This window comes from Anomaloglossus baeobatrachus, chromosome 1 (genome assembly GCF_048569485.1).
Source record: "Anomaloglossus baeobatrachus isolate aAnoBae1 chromosome 1, aAnoBae1.hap1, whole genome shotgun sequence".
Classification (NCBI taxonomy): Eukaryota; Metazoa; Chordata; class Amphibia; order Anura; family Aromobatidae; genus Anomaloglossus; species Anomaloglossus baeobatrachus.
In genome coordinates, this window is record NC_134353.1 from 470,880,906 (window position 1) to 470,897,117 (window position 16,212).

Genomic DNA, 16,212 nt, shown 5'->3' on the forward strand with positions numbered 1-16,212 from the left:
TGCCCTGCCCGCGTAATAACGTGTACTGTGGCCTGTCAATATCCTGTAGTAAAGCATAGCGTATACTGCAGCGCTATCAGGAGCCAATGAATGAACTACTACGCCCGCCGCCTTCTCCGAGTCACACAGTGAAACATACATAGTAAGCAAAGAAAACTCCAAGTTCCGGCGTGCACTGCGGCTGCTACACGTGACCGGAAGCGCTGAGGTCGCTGGCTGACGGCTGTCCTTGTTGAGAACGAAGTGACATGGCTCCTGCCGTCTGGAGACTGGTGAAGTGAGTGCCACAGCCATAGGCCATTATACTGCACAGGCCGCAGACATTCTCTTTATGTTGCCGGAAAGCGAGACGTTACTGCTGCAGTGTGTGTGTTTGCACTGGGCATGCAGCTGGCCCCTGACCTTCTATTTTCTTGTCTCCTTACAGGGTTAATAGTAATGGAAGCCACACCATCATTTTTTAGCATTTGTACTAATAGAACACTATTGCAGGTTTACCACAAAGGTCCTGGTGGCAGGAGGGGCGGTGTACGTGGCCTACGACTATGGCCTCATGGGAAGTGGTGCGAAAGGCCAGGAAGTCCTGAAGAAGACCTCCACTGCTGTACCGCCCGCGCTGCACGAGTGGGCAGACTACTTTGGGGTACAGGTAGGTGATGCTGATGGCGGCCATCTACATGGAAGACAGCTGTTGGGCCCCAATAGGTTTGTCATTAAAGTGTAACTGTTGTTTTCATTTTTATTTCATAAATCCATAGCACACATGACAATAATCATTGTAATAAATGTTATCCGAGAAATCTGCTTCTTTCTGTATCAGAATTGATCAGTAAATTATCAATATTCTCCATTCTGAGCTAAAATCTGTACTCAATGAGGACTTTCCCATTACTGAGATGGCAGATTAGATTCTATGCAGATAGAAGAGGGAGAAGGTAGAGCTCTGCCCGCTCTTCCCTCTGGCTCTGCCCGCTCTTCCCTCTGGCTCTGCCCGCTCTTCCCTCTGGCTCTGCCCGCTCTTCCCTCTGGCTCTGCCCGCTCTTCGCTCTGGCTCTGCCCGCTCTTCGCTCTGGCTCTGCCCGCTCTTCGCTCTGGCTCTGCCCGCTCTTCGCTCTGGCTCTGCCCGCTCTTCGCTCTGGCTCTGCCCGCTCTTCGCTCTGGCTCTGCCCGCTCTTCGCTCTGGCTCTGCCCGCTCTTTGCTCTTCCCTCTGGCTCTGCCCGCTCTGGCTCTGCCCGCTCTTCCCTCTGGCTCTGCCCGCTCTGGCTCTGCCCGCTCTTCCCTCTGGCTCTGCCCGCTCTTCCCTCTGGCTCTGCCCGCTCTTCCCTCTGGCTCTGCCCGCTCTTCCCTCTGGCTCTGCCCGCTCTTCCCTCTGGCTCTGCCCGCTCTTCCCTCTGGCTCTGCCCGCTCTTCCCTCTGGCTCTGCCCGCTCTTCCCTCTGGCTCTGCCCGCTCTTCCCTCTGGCTCTGCCCGCTCTTCCCTCTGGCTCTGCCCGCTCTTCCCTCTGGCTCTGCCTGCTTTTCCCTCTGGCTCTGCCCGTTCTTTGCTCTTTCCTCTGGCTCTGCCCGCTCTTTGCTCTTTCCTCTGGCTCTGCCCGCTCTTTGCTCTTTCCTCTGGCTCTGCCCGCTCTTTGCTCTTTCCTCTGGCTCTGCCCGCTCTTTGCTCTTTCCTCTGGCTCTGCCCGCTCTTCCCTCTGGCTCTGCCCGCTCTTCCCTCTGGCTCTGCCCGCTCTTCCCTCTGGCTCTGCCCGCTCTTCCCTCTGGCTCTGCCCGCTCTTCCCTCTGGCTCTGCCCGCTCTTCCCTCTGGCTCTGCCCGCTTTTCCCTCTGGCTCTGCCCGTTCTTTGCTCTTTCCTCTGGCTCTGCCCGCTCTTTGCTCTTTCCTCTGGCTCTGCCCGCTCTTTGCTCTTTCCTCTGGCTCTGCCCGCTCTTTGCTCTTTCCTCTGGCTCTGCCCGCTCTTTGCTCTTTCCTCTGGCTCTGCCCGCTCTTTGCTCTTTCCTCTGGCTCTGCCCGCTCTTTGCTCTTTCCTCTGGCTCTGCCCGCTCTTTGCTCTTTCCTCTGGCTCTGCCCGCTCTTTGCTCTTTCCTCTGGCTCTGCCCGCTCTTCGCTCTGGCTCTGCCCGCTCTTTGCTCTTCCCTCTGGCTCTGCCCGCTCTGGCTCTGCCCGCTCTTCCCTCTGGCTCTGCCCGCTCTTCCCTCTGGCTCTGCCCGCTCTTCCCTCTGGCTCTGCCCGCTCTTCCCTCTGGCTCTGCCCGCTCTTCCCTCTGGCTCTGCCCGCTCTTCCCTCTGGCTCTGCCCGCTTTTCCCTCTGGCTCTGCCCGTTCTTTGCTCTTTCCTCTGGCTCTGCCCGCTCTTTGCTCTTTCCTCTGGCTCTGCCCGTTCTTTGCTCTTTCCTCTGGCTCTGCCCGCTCTTTGCTCTTTCCTCTGGCTCTGCCCGCTCTTTGCTCTTTCCTCTGGCTCTGCCCGCTCTTTGCTCTTTCCTCTGGCTCTGCCCGCTCTTTGCTCTTTCCTCTGGCTCTGCCCGCTCTTTGCTCTTTCCTCTGGCTCTGCCCGCTCTTTGCTCTTTCCTCTGGCTCTGCCCGCTCTTTGCTCTTTCCTCTGGCTCTGCCCGCTCTTTGCTCTTTCCTCTGGCTCTGCCCGCTCTTTGCTCTTTCCTCTGGCTCTGCCCGCTCTTTGCTCTTTCCTCTGGCTCTGCCCGCTCTTTGCTCTTTCCTCTGGCTCTGCCCGCTCTTTGCTCTTTCCTCTGGCTCTGCCCGCTCTTTGCTCTTTCCTCTGGCTCTGCCCGCTCTTTGCTCTTTCCTCTGGCTCTGCCCGCTCTTCGCTCTGCCTCTTTGCTCTGGTTCTTCCCTCTGGCTCTTCTCGCTCTTTGCTCTGCCCGCTCTTTGCTCTGCCCGCTCTTTGCTCTGTCTCTGCCCGCGGTTGCTCTGCCTGCTCTTCCCTCTTCTTTCTACATAAAATCTCATAAGTTACTGCTCCTATCTCTGAATTAAGAATTTTGCTAATGACTGATCAGTTCTTGCAGAGAAAGAAGCATATTTTTCAGATAAGATGTATTACATAGCTGCTTATTTTCATGTGTACTATTGATTTATGGAATAAAAATTAGGTGACTGTTATGCTTGAAGTAATTACACTACTTCTGAAATATTAGTTTTTTTAGCTTGCCTATCTGCCACAGATCTTCCAGCGCTGCCCCTGTCTTCCTCTGGTCTCTGTGCTCTCTTCCAGCTGAACCACATGTGATGTGATTGTCAGCAGCAGTTACATACCCATTTGACCAGAGGACAATGCACAGAGCCTGTTGGATTGGAAACTGAATGTGTAATAAACTTTAATTGTGGTTATATATCGATCTCCTTCTGTCACACTCCTTGTATGCAGCAATTAATAGCTTTTTGCCACAGCATGTAAGGAGTTAATCGAACCAATGCAAACCAAAAACTGTAATTAAATTAGCCTTTTTTTTTATATAGCATTGAAAATATGGTGCAGCATAAGGGTGTGGAGGTATTATTATTATTATTATTATTATTATTATTATTATTATTATTATTATTGTTGTTCTTGTACCCTTATGATAAAAGTAACGAAATAGATAGATAGATATATATATATATATATATATATATATATATATATATATATATATATATATATATATATATATATATATATATATATATATATATATATATATATATATATATATATATATATATATATATATATATATATATATATAATATCTCTATCTCTATATCTCCAGCTTAACCGTTCCAGATGGAGACCAGTCTTTGGGACGGTACACGGACAATTGAGTCGGCCAGACTGTACAATCCAGAAAAGGGGGAAATTTCCAGCATCCAAGTCCACGATTAATTAAAATCTCTTCTTTATTGGATATGGATTAAAAAAAATTTTGTACGTTTCATCAGATTAAAACCATTACCATGAGTCATTTATGCTTTTAATCTGATAAAAACTCGCAAATTTTTTTTTTTAATACATATCCACTAAAGAAGAAATTTTAATTTTATGCTGGAAATTTCTCCCTTTTTTGCCTTATAAAAGCTATTGCCAATAAAAATGGCAACAAGCAAAATCCATCTTTCTCTACTTACTGTGTGTTACGTGCGCAGTGTCAGGATGGATGGTGAGGCATGCGTCTATCATTGCACAACCATTCTTTGCAATGGCCATCTGTATGCAGTGTGTGCTGTGGGCTAAGTGTGTGCAATTTTTTTTTAAGTAACTTTTCTTTTTTCCTCATAGTATTCACTGATTTATTTTTATTTTTTCGAGAAATTTATCAAAACTGTCCACTTGGTTCTTTAAGAATATTTGTGGAAAATTAAAAAAAAAAATGCCTTTAACCTATTGTGACTTTTCAGCCCCATAAATTGCATGTTTTGCGAAAATTGTTGCAAAATTGCGCCATAAATTTTAGACACGCATAACAATACTCAGAGGAAGGGGTGGACTAGAGTACAATTGTTCAACATTATGTGCATTTTTCAAAAGATTCAAATGATGAATTTTGGAGAAACAGTCTGGCACCCGCAAACTCCATCCTCAGTGGAGCGCTAAAAAAATAAACAAGAAGCAGACGAGCACTTAGTGGGTTTAAAAAGAAAGAAATGGAATGAGGAATATGGTTTAAACAGAACAAAAAAAGTGCAAAAATTCCAGATTAAAAACTGCATGAATATATTGGACTATGCTGATAAGTGACAGGACTGTAAATAGAATGTCACCACAGGCCAGCCTCCACCGCAAGGTATATATATCCTCCATCAAGTTAATTTATTTCAGTAATTCCATACAAAAAGGGAAACAAGTATATTATATAGAGTCATTACAAACAGTGATCTATTTCACGTATTTATTTGTGTTAATGTTGATGATTATGGTTTACAGCCAATGAAAACCCAAAAGTCATTATCTCAGAAAATTAGAATATTTAAGACCAACTGAAAAAATGATTTTATATTTAATCTTTCTTTATTAAAGTAAACAAGAGAATTTAGAGGAAGAAAAAAAAGATTCAAATATGTGGTTACTTCATGTCAACTTACAGAGAAGAGTATAAGCCACATCCTAACTAACACCCCCTCTCTTACTAACTATCATAAGGCATGCATATAACATGTAACCACCTTTTATAATACAGACAATCTCCTTCCAAAGGAGAACTACACCTCAAACAAAGCGAGGCTACTGCCGAAAACAAAAGAGAAAACGAAAAAATTTGAAGATTTAACGAGAACCAGAGACAAAGGAAACTAGCAAGGGGGAAAGATAAGGAAAAGAGAAGGAAAAGGGGGAGAGAAGAGCAACAGAGAGAGAGGGAAGGCATGGTAGGGATTACTTCCCCAGAAAAAATGATTTTAAACTCAGAAATGTTGGCCTACTGAAAAGTCTGTACAGTAAATGCACTCAATACTTGGCCGGGGCTTTACATGAATTAGTGCATTAATGTGGCTTGGCATGGAGGCGATCATCCTGTGGCACTGCTGCGGTGTTATGAAAGTCCAGTTTGCTTTGATAGCAGCCTTCATATCGTCTGCATTGTTGGCTCTGGTGTCTCTCATCTTCCTCTTGACAATGCTCCATAGATTTTCTATGGGGTTTAGGTCAGGCAAGTTTGCTGGCCAATCAAGCACAGTAATACTGTGGTTATTAAGTATTGGTACTTTTGGCAGTGTAGACAGTAGCCAAGTCCTGCTGGAAAATGAAATTTCCATCTCCAAATAGCTTGTTGGCAGAGGGAAGCATGAAGTGCTCTAAAATTTCCTGGTAGACGGCTGCACTGACTTTGGTCTTGATAAAACACAGTGGACCTACACCAGCAAATGACATGGTTCCCCAAACTATCACTGATTGTGGAAATTTCACACTAGACCTCAAGCAGCTTGGATTGTGGTCTCTCCACACTTCCTCCAGACTCTGGGACCTTGATTTCCAAATTAAATGCTAACTATACTTTCATCTGAAAACAATACCTTGGGCCACTGAGCAACAGTCCAGTTCTTTTTCTCATTGGCCCAGGTAAGACGCTTTTGGCGTTGTCTATTGGTCATGAGTGGCTTGACACAAGGAATGCGACTTTGTAGTCCATATCCTGGATACTTCTGTGTGGTGTGGCTCTTGAAGCACTGACTCCAGCAGCAGTCCACTCCTTGTGATTCTCCCCCAAATTTTTGAATGGCCTTTTTTTTTTAACAATCCTATCAAGGCTTCGGTTATCCCGGTTGCTTGTGCACCTTTTTCTACCACACTTTTTCCTTCCACTCAACTTTCCATTAATATGTTTTGATACAGCACTCTGAACATCCAGCTTCTTTAGCAATGACTTTTTGTGGCTTACCCTCCTTGTGGAATGTGTCAACAACTGTCTTCTGGACATCTGCCAAGTCAGCAGTCCTCCCCATGATTGTGTAGCCTTCTGAACCAGACTAAGGGACCATTTTAAACGCTTAGGAAGCCTTTAAAGGTGTTTTGTGGTAATTATTCTAATTTTCTGAGATAATGACTTTTGGGTTTTCATTGGGTGTAAGCCATAATCATCAACATTAACAGAAATAAACACTTGAAATAGATCACTCTGTGTGTAATGACGCTATATAATATATGGGTTTGTATTGAATTACTGAAATAAATTTAACTTTTTCATGATATTCTAATGTATTGAAATGCACTTGTATTAGAACAGTGCTCCTCTCCAGCAGTAAGGACACTAGCAACATGCTTAGGGGCCTGGTCTGAAAACTGCCAAAAAACAGCGCGCAAGAAGAATGCTGTAATAGAATAGAAAATACTCAATAGTACATTCCTTATTTATATTGCTTTTGGCTAATATCTGGCGAGTGTATTAATTATTAGTGCAAAATAGTTTGACATGACACAAAGACAATTGTAGCAGATCTTAATATATATATTTTCCCTCACAGCTTCCTTCCACACCAAAAATGGACTTCTCCGTCTCTGAGTCTTGGAACTGGGGTGAGTACTTTGCCTTCCTAAAGGGTGATTGGACTTTTAAGTAACTTTACAGAATAAGGTGTGTGTGTGTGTGTGTGTGTGTGTGTGTGTGTGTGTGTGTGTGTGTGTGTGTGTGTGTGTGTGTGTGTGTGTGTGTGTAGAAACAAAATATAGCTGGCCTTTATTTGACTATTGGCCAGTGAGAAGAGACTGGCTGCTATGATCTCTGCCATACAGTGCTGCTCCTCATTCTTAGTTAGCACATATACAGAAGCAACAACATGACCTAAATGACACAGTAATACTGAGCAGGGTAGCTGTGTACCCTGCTTTGGGGAGAGGTAAATGCTTGTTAGAAAGCTCAGCTTGATCTTTCTGTAACTTCCTCAGCTTATTTTCTCACACTTTCTGCTTCTTCCCTTCTCCATTGAGTACCAATACAGGTTGTAACTTGACTCCTCACTGTACTGACAGAGTTAGGCTATGTGCCCACGGGGACAGTGTCCTGTGGTTATATCCGCAGGACATTCCGCAGGTGCTCCCAGAAAACCGCAGCAAAACTTCTGTCTGTTTCCATGCTGCAGATGTATTGCAGAATGTCCTGCGGATCTGGTGCGGGCATTCTGCATTGAGGATAGAGTACCATGGCTTCGGCACTGCATCCTCAATGCAGAACAAGTGCTGCAGTGATCGGGTGTTCATACTTACCTCCATCATGCAGCACCTCGCTTTCCAGCGGCCGGGTCACTCTGTCAGCGTCTGGTACACTGTACTGGAGAAGGTGGGCGAGCCTGCACTAGCTCCGGCTGTCACATTACCGAAGCTCGTGCAGGCCCGCCCACCTCTTCCTTCCTGTACCTGGATCAACCACGCTCCTGTGCACCGGACGGAGAAAGTGACATCGTTGTCTTCTATCAAGGCAGGTAAGTATATGGGACCCTGCGGAGAAGTCCGCAGGAATAATAACCATGCTGCTGATTTTTTCCGCGGGGAAATCCGCATTATTTCCGCTGCGGAAAAAAACGCAGCGTGGGCACAGCAGTTCCCAAATGCCATAGAAATGGCTGGGGAGTAGCTGTGCTGCAGATGTTTGAAAAATCCGCGGAATTTCCGCGAAAAATCCGTGGCAAATTCCGCGCATTTTCCGCAGCGTGGGCACATAGCTTTAAGCTATTTTTCCCAGACTGGATACCACAAAGTAGCTCATAATTGAAGAAAGAAGCAGAATTCTTTGATAATATATATTACAAAATGTCTTATGCCCATGTTTAATCTATTTCTGAAAAGTTTGTTTGAAAGTGCAGTTCCCATTTAAGAAGTTGAACTATAACGACTAGAGATGAGCGGACCCGTGGAATTTCGTTTTCTGTGCGTTTAGTCGGACTTTAAAGTTCTCTTGTAGACCTGAACTTGACAGGAACCTCATTGGATGTCACTGATTTGGCAATTCGGCTCTCTGCCCACACACAACCAACCTTCAACAGAAAACTTCATTTTTTTTTTATTTTTATATACACACACTACATCCGATAACACTGATTTTACACCTAGTGAGAGCCATTCTAACACTGCAAGCAGCTAGCACTGAGCTGAGCACCGAACGTGCCACAGCACAGCTCGCGTGAGTGGTCAGAATAAGCAAAGCACTCAAACACTGATTATTATTTTTTTTTTCAGGTCCTCTCATCTCTAATTACAACCACACTGCAAAAATAATTTTCTACCTAAAGTAGCATTAGAACTATTTAGGTTGTATTCAAATGTGGCAAATATGAAGTGAGATTATGCAACACAAACCCACAGCAAATTACAGAACGTGGGTGAAATTTTAAGATGTTATCTATAAGTAGCAGAAAAACGAGCAATGAGTTCTGTTTAAGAAATACTTTCAATATTATTTTTTTTTTTTTTTTTTTTTTTACTGCAGGCTTAACCCTTTTAGATACAAGGGGATTTGCAGCATCCTGTAGGGATTGGAATAAGGCTATGTGCACATGTTGCTTTTTTTTTTTTTCCTTGCAAATTTTAATCAATACCGCAAGGAAAAACTCATGCCAGCAAAGTCTATGAGAATCTTGACTTGCCAAGCACATGTTGCAGTTTTTTTTTTTTTTTTTTTTTTTTTCTGTGCAGATTTGGTAGCAGAAAAAAAAGCACCATGTCAATTCTTTCTGTGTTTTTATAATACACTGCAGTGCTTGTGCTTGATCACTGCAGTGGACTATATTTGTCAGTGCTGCACTTACAGCACTAACCGTTCACCTCACACATCATGCATACTGCGTGGCCTGTGAGGCGATCCACAGCTTAGTAACCTGGGGTCGTCATCGGGATGACCCATGGTTGACATTGCAGCGATCGGCTCCTTGTGATCGTACGACAGGGACCTGATTGCCAGGGAGAGGTAAGCGATTCGTCTCTCTGACTCCTGAAATCTGTGATTGCATTGTTCGCAGCATTCAGGGGGTTAAAATGCTGGGAGCGGCGTGGGCATCGCTTTGGACAGTGATAGCTGGGTCTCAGCTGTAACATCAGCCAGAGATCCGGCCGCTATCGCGGTGGTACAGCGCAAGAACCCCCGCGATCACCATAGCGAAAAAAGAAACAGTATGAAAAAAGTGTGAAAAAATGTGCAAATGCAATAGAAAATTCGTGTGTTTCCTGCCAAAACATGCAGATTTTCGGTTTACCTATACCCTAAGCCTGTGTGCCCACGGGAGATTAAACCTGCAGATTTATCTGCGAAAAACTCCGGATTTTCTGGATTTTCCAGATAAATCCGCAGGTTTCAGCATATGGAAACACTCCCCATGTTATCCTATGGGACATGGGGAGTGCTGTGTCCATGCTGCGGAAATGTGCAGCTGCAGAATATGCTGCGGATGTCCCGCAGCCGCACGTAATTGCATGTCAATTATTTCTGCGGAATTACCTGCGGAAATCCCGGCCCTCCGCTATGGAGATAGGGCCGGGATTTCCGCAGGTAATCCACACGAATGCCCGCAGGTTTACCGCAGCTATTCCGCTGTACTACCGCAGCTAAAAATAGTTGCAGATTCTGGCGCTCAACTGCGGGAAACCTGCGGATGTACCTGCGGATATATATCCGCAGGTACAAACTCCCATGGGCACATAACCTAACACTTAACATATGCTGTGGTTTTTGAAATCTAAAGGGAACCAGTTCCTTGATTCATGATGTTTGAACCACAGACAGCATGTATCAGAGTCTGGGAGCACGAATTAAGCCTCATATATCTTTCTCTAATATGGTCCCACATTTCAGAAAATATATAGTTTGATAAGGAGGTGGGGCGCCATAAGATTTGATGAGACAAGTGTGGCTCCACCCCTGGCTGGCTTTTTTCCCTCGCTTTTCCAGGTGATTGACTGACTTGTCTCTCTTATGCATGTACATTGGGAAACCTCTCTCAGCCACCTGGAGCAAAGCTGGGGGCATGGGGGGTGCCAGACTAGTAGATCAGGCAGATATTTAGCAACTAGCCGCACACAGCCCAACACCCCCCCCCATCCCCCCGTCAGTTCTTGGCCCATGGGGAAAAAAAATAATAGTCCCAGATAGCCCCTTCATAATAGCAATAGCATCACCGTGGCTGCCTAGATGCTCTTGCCAGACTATACACTACAAAAACAAGTCAGACCAGGTGTAAAGAAGAAAAATGGCTGTTTTTAGGCTCTGTTCAATCCTGCGTTTATAAACTTTTTTTTTTTTTTGGGGGGTGGGGGAGCGGTCCAATAGTAGTTTCTCCTCTTATGAGCGCAAGAATGGCGCAGCATCAATATTCTTGCTATCCAAAGCCAAGAGGTCGCTTGACTTTTTTCCAGAGTTCCTTCATTTTGACTGTCAGAATAATTTAATGGATCCACAGTTTTGTAGCGGCTTTCAGTGTGAACAGAAGCCACAATTTAGATGTGATCAGAGCCCTATAAGGGTAAGTGTACACAATAAGCATTTGAAACAGAATTCTCTGCACCAAAAATACATCTTGGCAGGAAAAGCACTCTAAAATGTGTGGTTTTGACACGTTTTCTCCCCATTCATTTGAATGTGTGAAAAAACGCTGAGATAATTGACATGCTGCCGATTTGAAACTGCTTTAACCACTTAACGACGGTCGATGCGCCTTTTATCAGCAGTCGTTCAGAGGCCTTATACCTCAGCACCACTTCTTAATGGTATTGAGAAACAAGTGAATTGTGCCTGTGGGTGAAATTCCCATGGGTTACAGCTGTATGACAGCTGATGCCTCAAGGGCATCGGGGCCGATTTAACTCTTTAAATACTGGTATCAACAGGGCCTAATACTGTCAGTGAGAAACTGACAGGTCTCATGTACTGCAGTCCAAGAGTACTAAAATATGAGACCAGCGATCAGAGTGAAAAATATTCATGTCCTACAGTTTGACTAGGTAAAAAAAGTGAAATAAAATATAAAAAAAAAAAAAAAATCACACACAAAAAGCGCTTAAATCACGTAAAGCCGTTTCGCTGTCAAGGGAGAAATTTAGGTAAGACTGCTAATGGAGACATTGTTCAGGGCACCAGAAGCACGGGGCCAAATTAGCGATCTGTACAGATATAATAAATAACTCAGAAGCAATGATCACAGAAACTGTGTTCACTCTTTAAGCCAGTATAGGCGACTGACCCGTGTATTGAATAGATCAGATATTAGTATTACGTTTCAACCTTCAAACATGTACAAAGTATCAAAATTTGTCTTTTTTCATACATTGAAGCTGTATAGGGAGGTTCAGGGAGATGCTGTAAACATTGAAACACACATTTCATCCCACAGATAACACATTCCTTCTTTGTGTGAAACTACTGATAAGACTTTTACTATGAAAGCCTTCACTGTTCATTGTTTGTACATTTGTTCACTCTCCCTGGTTATCCCCCTCTTGAACATTCAACTTAAGGTACCATCACACATAGCAAGATCGCTGTTGAGTCACGGTTTCCGTGACGCAGTAGCGATCCCGTTAGCGATCTTGTTATGTGTGACACCTACCAGCGATCAGGCCCCTGCTGTGAGGCTTCTAGTCGTTGCAGAATGGTCCAGGCCATTTTCTTCAAAGGCGATGTCCTGCTGGGCAGGACACATCACTGTGTTTGACACTGTGTGACAGGGTCACAGTGACTGCTGAGATCGTTATACAGGTTGCTACTGCGACCTGTATCGTTCCTGCATCGCTGGTAAGATCTGACTGTGTGACATCTCACATGCGACCTCCCAGCGACTTACCTGCAATCCCTATCAGGTCGCATCGTTTTCGGGATCGCTGGTAAGTCGTTGTGTGTGACTGGGCCTTTAGAATCATATTATGGCATCTGTGCGATTGTCATATAGACACACACTTAAGCAGTGACATCTATATTTTGATTATTTACATACACAGATAATATTACATTTGAACAAACAATAGCCCAGGCTACCCTCACATTGCCACTAAAAACGCAGCTTTTTTGTTGAAACAAAGATAAAATAAAAAAGTACACATTAATTGTATTGCCACATCCGGAATGACCTGATCTATAAAACTGTCACATTATTCATTCTTTACAGCAAACACTGTAAAACGAATTATTAACACAGAATTATTTATTTTTCCCATCATACTGACATACCAAAAATGGAAAAAGTTATGTAAAAAAAAAGTAATACATGAAAACGCCAAACCATCTCGCAAAAAACAAGCCCTTAATGGGGCTCATTTGGAAAAAAACGTTATTACACTCGAATTTGGCTATGAAAAAACAATTTTTTTGTAAATTTTTTTTTACTCTGTAAAAGTATCAAAACATAAAAAAAATATAAATCCAATTGTCCAGAATAAAAGTTTGACGTAAATGCTACAATGTAAACATCGATTAATTAGTTAAGTTTTGCATTTTCTACTGTGATTTTTCGAGTAAAACATTTTTTTGTTTTTTAATTCCAGATTGCAGTCATTCCTGTTTAGTACCTGAGGGGTTAAACATTTTTCCTGAAAACAGTTTTGATGGGTGCAGATTTTAAAATGGTATCACTTTTGGGGAGTTTACAATATACAGGGCGCTCGAGAATAGATCCCTAAAGAAACAGGTTTTGTAAAAATGTTTAAATTAAAATGAGAAATTGCTGCTAAACTTTTAACCCTTCTAACATCCCAACAAAATAAAATGGTGTTCAAAAAATGTAGATGTAAATTAGACATATCAGAAATGTTTTGTTTCTGAACAGCATGACTAACTGGTGTACGAATCTAAAAATTGAAAGTTTCAAAATTGTGACATTTTCGCCAAAATTCCGATATTTTCACTAATAAATATGCAAAAAATATCAACCTAAATTTAGCACTAACATAAAGTACAAAGTTTCATAAGAAAAAAGACTCAGAATTACTGGGATCCGTTGACACACTCCAGAGTTATTACATTGTAAAGTGACAGTGGTCAGATTTAAAATACTGTATTTGGACTGGTTATTAAGGTCAAAATTGGCTTAGTGACCAAAGGGTTAAATCTGCAAGGAAAAAGTAAGACTTCATGAATCCTTCATTTTGTGCTTATTCTAATCTGCAGCATGTTAGTGCAGAAATTTCTGCTGCAAATATTAATCATGTGCACATACATAAAATAGCTTTAGTGATGCCTCACAATACATCAGAAGCATTACCCAAATGAATGTATCTTCTTGACTCTTCATTGATGCACCCTGCTTTACCAAGTGATTTCTGTTTTCCTCTTCTTTCCTTGTAGGTGTACAGAAGTCTGTGTCTGCTCTTTCTGTCGCTCCAACCAAAGTTTGTGATTACACCGTTGAGAGCTGGAAATATGTAAAGGATTTAGTGAAGTGAATGACGTGTATATTAATAAATCTTTATTTATCATTCTATTTTTCCTATAAGGTGTCAAGTGCCGTTCTTTTATAGCGTTCAAACGTATTTGTTGTCAGACATGACATTATTTCCAGGTTCTGCCATGTATTTTTTTTAGTTGGGTCTAGTTTCCTCAGCACTATCTGTATTATTTGCCTCATTGCTGGCCTGTTTTTTGATTGATTTCCTTTTTGCTGCTCTTTTCAGTTGGAGGATCAACAGACATGTGAACTTTGGAACACAGTCTTCATTGCACAAGTCGACAAAATACCCTTGGAACACATTTAGGGATTTTTTCAGATCGCCTACACTTTTGTACATTGTTAAGCTAACTTTACTTACATTAAGTAGTTCAAATCTCATTTTAACGTGTGAAGCAGCGCAAACCTATGAAGTGAGGCTAGGAGAATTGTTACCCACAATATTAGACTTAACAAGTCTATTATATGACAAATACATGGCAATTGATAACACTTGGAACCCAAGTACTAACCTTGGATCGCAGTTGGTCAGCTTCCGGGTAGGGTAGAGAAACGTTTAGTATTTCTGACATAGTTGAGTTAATTTTAAAGTTGCTAAAATGTCCAAATCTCTTGAGTTCGGAGATCAGGTTTGAAATGGTGATTGCTGGGGACGTGATGTAAACGTGGAGATCGTCCACAAATAAGGCAATTTTATGTTCCTCATGTCTGATGGTCACTCCTCTGATGGAAGGATTGTTTCTCAGGGCCGTAGCTAAGAATTCCATAGCTAAAACATATGAGAGGAGATAACGGGCATCCCAGCCTAGTGCCATTACAAATCCGAAAAGGAGACGATAAGGAACCGTTCACCCTCACCTGAGCTGATGGAAGGGTATAAAAGGCGGATATTCTGTTCAGCATTGTCTCTTTTAGGCCTATCAGGCGGAGCACCTGGAACATGTAGTACCAATGCACCCTGTCGAAGGCTTTTTCAGTATCAATCGACGGGATGCACATGGGCTGACCAGCCATCCGTGCCTAGTCCACCAGGGAAACTGTTTTGAGTTCATTGTCCCTAGTCTCTCTCCCCGGACCAAATCCCACTTGATCTGTGTTGATAACTATTGGGAGGAGGGTCCTCAACCTGTTTGAGATTAATTTGGCATATAATTTAACATCAGAATTGAAGGAAATATGCCTATAACTGCTGCATAAGACTGGGTCCTGCCCAGGTTTCAATAAAACAGTGATATGGGCCATAAGCGCCTGAGGAGGAAAGGAGCCGCCAGAAGAAATGGAATTACTCAGAGAGGAAGAGAGGGATCAGCTCTTCCATAAAGAGCTTGTAAAAAAACAGCGCTGAAACCATCAGGACTTGGGCTTTTGCCCAGCTTTGTAGTCTTGATAAACCTGACCACCTCTTCCAGCGTAAAGTCTTCCTTCAGAACCGACTAAAGACTGTCAGGGACCTTGGGGAGGTTATAAGAAAAATAGTGTTTAATTTTGTCTTGATGCTGGGAGGGTAACAGGTCCCTGAAATGCCCCCTGAGGTTATAGAGGGATTAATAGTATTTCCTGAATCTGGCTGTAATATCACGATCGTTATACACTTTCGCACCTGTGGAGTCAGGTGCGAAGATACAGATACAGGACATATACAGTACAGACCAAAAGTTTGGATATACCTTCTCATTCAAAGTGTTTTCTTTATTTTCATGACTGAAAATTGTAGATTCACATTGAAGGCATCAAAACTATGAATTAACACATGTGGAATGAAACACTTAACAAAAAAGTGTGAAACAAACAACTGAAAATATGTCTTATATTCTAGGTTCTTTAAAGTAGCCACCTTTTGCTTTGATTGCTGCTTTGCACACTCTTGGCATTCTCTTGATGAGCTTCAAGAGGTAGTCACCGGAAATGGTTTTCACTTCACAGGTGTGCCCTGTCAGGTTTAATAAGTGGGACTTTTTTTTGAAAAAAGTTGCAAAAAAACTGTATAAATTTGTAAATTTTGTTAAAATCTGTAAAACTCTGATCTATCCAAAGTATTGGTTTTAACTTCAGCAGTGATTGCTGACACATGGTTTTTTTTACTGTTTGTATGTTTTCACAAAAATCACTTGACATTCCTGATTTGTTTGTATGTGCGGCTTGGCACCTGGATACACTCCCCTATTTAAGGAGAGCCATGCTGCATTTAGACGTGGACCCGCAGAAGCCTGATTGCAGGCGAAACGGCCGTCGTCCTTTGTGAGGGGCCGGTATCTGTGTCTCCTGCCGCCGCTGTTTTTATCCTGCACTAAAACTTGAATAAAGAACATCCGGTATAGCAGCTGTTTTGCGGTCATTTTCGTCTTAAACTGATGCTCTTAAGTGGGATT

At 43.0% G+C, this 16,212-nt stretch overlaps 1 protein-coding gene across 1 annotated transcript; it reads left to right on the plus strand.

Annotated features, from left to right (window-relative positions):
* The first annotated feature begins 174 nt into the window (after window positions 1-174).
* On the plus strand, window positions 175-13,879 carry MICOS13 (mitochondrial contact site and cristae organizing system subunit 13). The gene is made up of 4 exons (XM_075314742.1): window positions 175-277; window positions 493-649; window positions 6,947-6,998; window positions 13,744-13,879. The coding sequence occupies exons 1-4, from the start codon at window positions 249-251 to the stop codon at window positions 13,839-13,841; spliced, it is 336 nt and encodes a 111-aa protein (XP_075170857.1). The 5' UTR covers window positions 175-248; the 3' UTR covers window positions 13,842-13,879.
* The last annotated feature ends 2,333 nt before the right edge of the window (window positions 13,880-16,212 follow it).